The sequence below is a fragment of the Felis catus genome, chromosome A1 (genome assembly GCF_018350175.1).
Source record: "Felis catus isolate Fca126 chromosome A1, F.catus_Fca126_mat1.0, whole genome shotgun sequence".
Classification (NCBI taxonomy): domain Eukaryota; kingdom Metazoa; phylum Chordata; class Mammalia; order Carnivora; family Felidae; genus Felis; species Felis catus.
Window position 1 is genome coordinate 186,225,644 of NC_058368.1, and position 6,000 is coordinate 186,231,643.

The following is a 6,000-nucleotide window of genomic DNA, read 5'->3' on the forward strand; positions in this document are numbered from 1 at the left end:
TCCAAAAGCCTTTGAGAGAAGAGTTTTCTATCTTAGGGTGGATCACACTCACTGATATATTTCAATAATAGCTCTGACCTTGAGTACAAGAAAAACGAGTTCAGAATGTAAACTAAGAAACACCACAAAAATATCACTTTCAAGCTTTCAACTTAATATGCTTTCGGCTTCACTCTTGTGTGTTTATATTACTGCTCAATGTAAAAAATTAGTAATTGAAACCAGGATACACTTATTTGACCAGAACAAGAAATATAATCAAAGTAACATTTCAAAAACAAAGACTATTTTTTAAAAGGTAATTAATTTTATATTGGCAAAATTCAATGGACATTTTTCTGATAAAATTTGAATTTAATAAAGCTATTAAAACTAAAAGCTCTTCATGATATTAAATATATGAAATATACCTCTATGAAACAATTTTTCATTCTCCTAAATTCAACATTATACCATATAGATTGAGAGTTTACACTCCTTTGGCAAAATTAAACAAATTACTAGTTTTTTAAATCAAATTTTTACTGAGCTCTGTGTCTTCCAGGGTGTCTCATTAGTAGATAACACCAATAAAGCAAAAATAGTTGTCTGAATGCAATTATTTATAAAAACTCGTCACAAAACGAACTGCCATGTATGCATCTTTCAAGGATATTGGAAGGTCATCTTGATAAAGGTGGAAAAGAAATGCTAGTACACTTTAAGTTGTGAGGAAGGCCTGATCAAGGGGTCTAAGGAAGAAAGCATGAAATAAGAAGGGGGAAAGATGAGATGGGGTGACGTGACAGAGCACAATTAGATTGTTGATAGGATTCCTAGAATATGCGGTTGTCTATTACCTTTTACTGCATTTTCTTTGTGTTTAAGCTTATATCAAATTCAGGAAATGTTTTTATTTCTGGTTTTATCTTACAAATGCCATTTCCAGCAATTGTATTCATTGTCATACAAAAGCCAAAAGAGACTTTCCTTCCCTCCCAGAAAACTAGTTCTGCTATCCCAACTGGAATAGTAATCTTTATTTCATGGGATTTTTCTAATCAGGTTATTCTTTTATCTCTACTTCTAATTTACCATGTCCAGTTGTAATTGTCAGAAAATAACCCCAGGATAAAGAACAAGATTATGTATTGCTCTTAAACACTTATGCCAATGTAAGGTTTCCTAAACTGAAAATATAATTCAAAAAGAAATGTCAGTTACAGTACCTGATTTTGATTCCATATGAACCACTATATAATAAAACGCTGTGCACTAACTCCATCTACAGGTCATTACAATAGTAACACTTCTTATAATTTTTCAAAAGCAATGAATAACATTTAACTCCTCAGATTAAGAGTATCTGGTTATAGTGAATCTCCTCATTATCTGGTAAGTCATTATTTACCATACACAATAGCAGAAAATAAAAACAGACAACTTCCCAACTCAAAAAATCCTCCTAAATTCATATCTTTCCAGCCTAGTGCTTCTCTCCGCCTTAATTCATGAGAGTTCACTTTCCATTACATTTTGAAGAACCTTAGGTGTTTATAATACGTCTAAAACGTTCTTATGGGCCATAGGAGTAGACTATGCAAGAAATATAAAAGCAGATAAAGAAAAATCTTTAGTTCTTCTTGGTTCTTTGGTCATTTATATCATTGCTTCTATAATGTGTTTATATGCTTGATTTGATCACTAGTAAATATTTTGAATATGGTTAAGCACATTATTAAATTTTTATCATAACTCCTCTCCATAGCAGTTACGCTTAAATGGGAAAGTTCAATTTTACTTAATGTTCTCAAATAGTTGTTTGGCATATTCTACCTCAATCGATTACACAAATAATGGTTTCAAAACAATATGCACATGCATTTATAGAGACGTATGACTTTCAAATTACAAATATTATTTTAAACTTCCCACTTTCATATAGTCACAAGTTACTCTATGATCTTTACAACTGGCTAGAAATTTTCTTGTTGGAAAATCAATTCACATAGTACACAGACATTAATTGGAGTAACTTTTTCTATGAATTAGGAAACAACTTATTTTGTTCAGTTACAACTGAACAGTAAAAAGTTCAATTTAAGATTTAAATGTTGAATGAATACATTCCTTTAACAAAAGCGTGTTAAGTGTATTCTAACTATCATGCAAATAAGATGATTATTTTTTTCATACTGCTCTTCTTTATTCTTAGTTGGAATTTTATTGCAGTTAAGTTTTTTTGGATTCCCTTAGTCATGAATTCATCCAAGGACAATTTTCTTCCCCCTGAAAGAATAAACAAAAAGTTACAGAAATTCTCATGCAGATTTAAAATAAAGTGCCCCCACCTTCTTCCAGTCAATGTGCTCAGAAGGAGGGTCCAGGCCCAAAGATAGTCAGAGAGACCCGGACTTTTCTTCATCGCGGGCTTGTGCAGCTGAAAAGTAGAACAAGTAGAGATCAATGTCTCTTGCAAGAAACATCAGGTTATAACCACTAGGGCTGACTGAGGCAGTTCAGATGAATGCTTTGAAGTCAGGAAATGACCTCACTGGGATATGACACCTCATTGGAAGCAATGGAAACCTGGACCATCCATTCTCCACTTTCCCTTCCATTTCTCCATTCAGAAATATATCAGTGCCTTAATTTCTCCTGTAAAAGAATACAAGTTGAAATCCTTTCAGGTGACAATACTGCTCAACATGAAAACTGTGAGTTTTTTTTTTTCCTCCAGGTTTTATATTTCTAATATAGTTTGAATTACTCTCTTCTTGTTGTTTATCATTTGAGAATATTGACCTTTCTGATTTGAGTTTCCACGCCTGAACTGTGCATTGAAATTTGTAAGCTGGTGTCTATAATGGGGAGAACATGCTTAGGAGCTGAAATGGGGTTGGTTAATATGCTTCAATGACTGACTTCATCTTTGAATTCTGGATTTACCTTGGTTTCAGAAGCAACTGTATTTATCTTTAAAAAAAACAACAACATAAGAAACACACTGTTGAATGCTGAAGTCGTGCTTATATTCTCTGCCTATGATTGCCTTGTTAAATATGCTCACTAATGCTTCTGTGAGGCTAAAGGACACACTTTACAGTCAAGCCATGTGCTAATCTCTCTCATACACACAAACCACACTCACATAAATGCATACAAACATGCCCACACATATCTTTTAAGCCCTCTTGAATTCTGCCAGGTTGCTGCTAGAAAATGTTTCATCTCAGACAGATGGGAGCTAGAGTGCTTTGCTTTGCATGAATAAGGGAATCTTTTTTTCCCTCTTAGGTAAAGTGCAATCAATCACCATCTGATTGTCGAATTTTAGACTTGATAGTGGGATGCTGGAGGAAAGGAGGAGTATGGAAAGCTTAGAGAATTTTGAAAAACTAGGACCTATTTGTGGAGACGATTTTTAAAAATCAGTGCACTACCTGGGTAAGAGCAGATGTGGCAACACTTTATTTAATTTGCTACAATTAATGGCAGCTATAACATGAGAAATGTTAGAGGTATTTATTAGCCCTTCCCTGAATCTATACTCCTTAGTACCAGTGAGTGATTCATGGATTGCATGTCTTTTAAAGCTTGTTTTTTTATTAAGCACTGTATAGTTTAATGTGGTATGCCTTTAAGTACATCTACACAAATGCTTTCCACACTCTTGGGGATCATTTATATCAGTAAAAACCATTACAAACAGGCATGTAAGCAATGAAACATAATTAATGTGTTTAGAGTGAAATGGTCTAGATCTAGAGATAAGAGCTGTGAGCTTCATAGTTTCTACTTAATTTAGTCACTGATTTTGGCACAGATGACAAGAATTATTGGATAAATATCATTATGTTAAAATATTGCATCTAAATTGCAGTTATAATTCATTCTTGCATTAATCTTCAACATTTGTTATGAAGGAAAAACAATTTCTCTTATCCATTAATAATTGTTAGCCTTTGTAAAATAAAATAAAAAATAAAAAATAAAAAAGGTGATTCCCGAAGGGGTAAATGAAACAAAACAAATCCCAAGGCATGGTACCATAGCTTTTTGTCCTCCTCTGGCATTTTAAAGAGAAAAACAAACCTATCATGGCACTTGAGTTGTTGAGTAAGAAAGTTTCTTGCAAATACAAACATAATAGTTTAAAAGAAATGCAAGCTGCCTCCTTACCCTTTTCCACCTTCAACCTCCCCCCTGCCAAACACACACCCTCCAAACACCTATATCCCGCACCACCCATATCAAATGATAAGTTGAGTTTTTTATGTTCAGAACCAGAGAGACCCCTACACCAGAGGGCATTTTAGCAGCGTCCACTGGAAAGGAGAAAAGAGGCATTTTTGCAGCCAGAATGAGAAAGTGCCTTCCCAAGGATGGAACATTAACACAGGTTTTCTGTCCCAGCATCTTAACTTTAAACGATGCCCCCCAAAGCCCCTCCCCACCTCATCCCAGCTCCCTCTTGAAAAAAAAAAAAAAATCAAAACAACATGTCACCACCCACCCCGCGGAATAAATTCATATCTGCCTAAGAAAAGAAGAAAAGACAAGAAGAGGTACGGGGAGGGGGGGCGGATAATGCTTCTATATCGCTGCGGTTTTCACCCTGAAAGAAAAACATTCGTTGTTTCTACCTGCTATGGGATCAGGCTCTTGTCCTGTTCCCTCTTTCTCTTTTTTTTCTCTAGCATTCCCGTCTCTCCAGCTAGGAAAATCCACGTTCAAGGCTGTGCGTGTAGCGGTCCGAAGCCGCACTTACCTCGGGCCCCCTCTGGGCACAGGATCGCTCAAGACCCGGGAAAAGTGTGCGAGAGAAAATCGCGGAGAACCTGGAGCCAGCGCGAGTCCGCGAGTCCCGGCGCGCCGGGAGCGGAGGGGCGTCCTCGCTCTGCCTCTCACTCACTCGGTCTGAGCCATCATGGACTCTGCGTGCTCCTTTGCTGAAGATTTCACACCCAAATTTGCTTCCCGGTATCCGATCTGCAGCTATACAACAAAAGATTTCTCTTTACCAAGACAGTAGTAATACGTCCCAGGGCAAACCGGATGTGAAATAGGCGGTGACTTCATGCCAGAGAGATTTTATTTTAGAAAGGAAGGTGGTACCAGCCTCTGGATCTGGAGACCAATCCGCCCATTTTTTATATGCAGCACAATTTAACTTGCATCGCTCTGGCCCTAATCCCCTTCTCTCTGGCTGCAGACTCAAATCCTTCCACAATCTGCTGCAAGCTTTCCCTTTTTTTGTGGGGAGTAGAGATGAGGGAGGAAAGGGTAGCAAGGGTGAGAGACATAGGGACTCCACTCAGTACCTTTTCACACTTCCAATTCAGTAACACTGTTTTAAGGTGTGCCCATCAAAAAAAAAAAAAAAAAAAGACAGCTGATAAGTATAACTAGTCCAGCTTTGATCAAAGATTCAACCACTGCATGCACATGAATGAGTGCAGGGAGCTAGCTGCAGGGTTGCACATGTGGAGAGCCGCTGTCCTCTCGCCTGCCTCCCTCGCACGCACTCCCACACACATGTCTGAGTCCCTGTGTCTTGCAGAGTCACGAATGATGAGGGATGGCGGGGAAGAGTTCTGGCCAGTAGGGAATTGGCCACCGGGCTTCTCGAGGCTTTCGCACTTTCACAGGTTGTGAGCGCTGTCCACCCCACCTTCGTCTGTAGCTTAGAAGACAGCAAGAAACGCGCTCCGGAACCGGGTTTTCAACCTCTAGAGGCAACTGTTTGCCTGTTTACGTTATGTAGGAGAAAACACAAGCTCCTTTAAATAAGAATTGTGCTGGGTTCCCGGGGCGAGGAGTATTTAACTTTAAATAAATCACCCAGATCATTTCTAGGTTTGAGAGTCATATCTCCATTTCCGGAATCATTGCCTTGCCTCGAACTCCATCATTCTCCGGATTGGGAAAATGGGAGAGGGGGAGGAGAGAAAATTAACAAGATTTTCAGAAGTCAGGACAAAACCGTCTTCTACTTTTTTTTTAAATTAATTAATTTTT

At 37.8% G+C, this 6,000-nt stretch overlaps 1 protein-coding gene across 4 annotated transcripts in view; it reads right to left on the reverse strand.

Moving 5' to 3' along the window:
* GABRA1 (gamma-aminobutyric acid type A receptor subunit alpha1) overlaps positions 1-4,883 on the reverse strand; it is a 60,887-nt gene extending 56,004 nt beyond the window's left edge. Inside the window, exons 1-2 of one of the 4 annotated variants that reach the window (XM_006927959.5) lie at positions 4,751-4,883; positions 2,331-2,419 (exon numbers count right to left, since the gene is read on the reverse strand). In XM_006927959.5, the coding sequence (XP_006928021.1) occupies positions 2,331-2,404 (74 nt within the window). In that variant the 5' untranslated portion in view covers positions 2,405-2,419; positions 4,751-4,883. Of the gene's footprint in view, positions 1-2,330; positions 2,420-4,625; positions 4,662-4,750 lie in introns of those variants that run through there. The other 3 variants (XM_019839347.3, XM_019839343.3, XM_019839350.3) reach the window with 3 other exon arrangements.
* Positions 4,884-6,000: the final 1,117 nt, after the last annotated feature.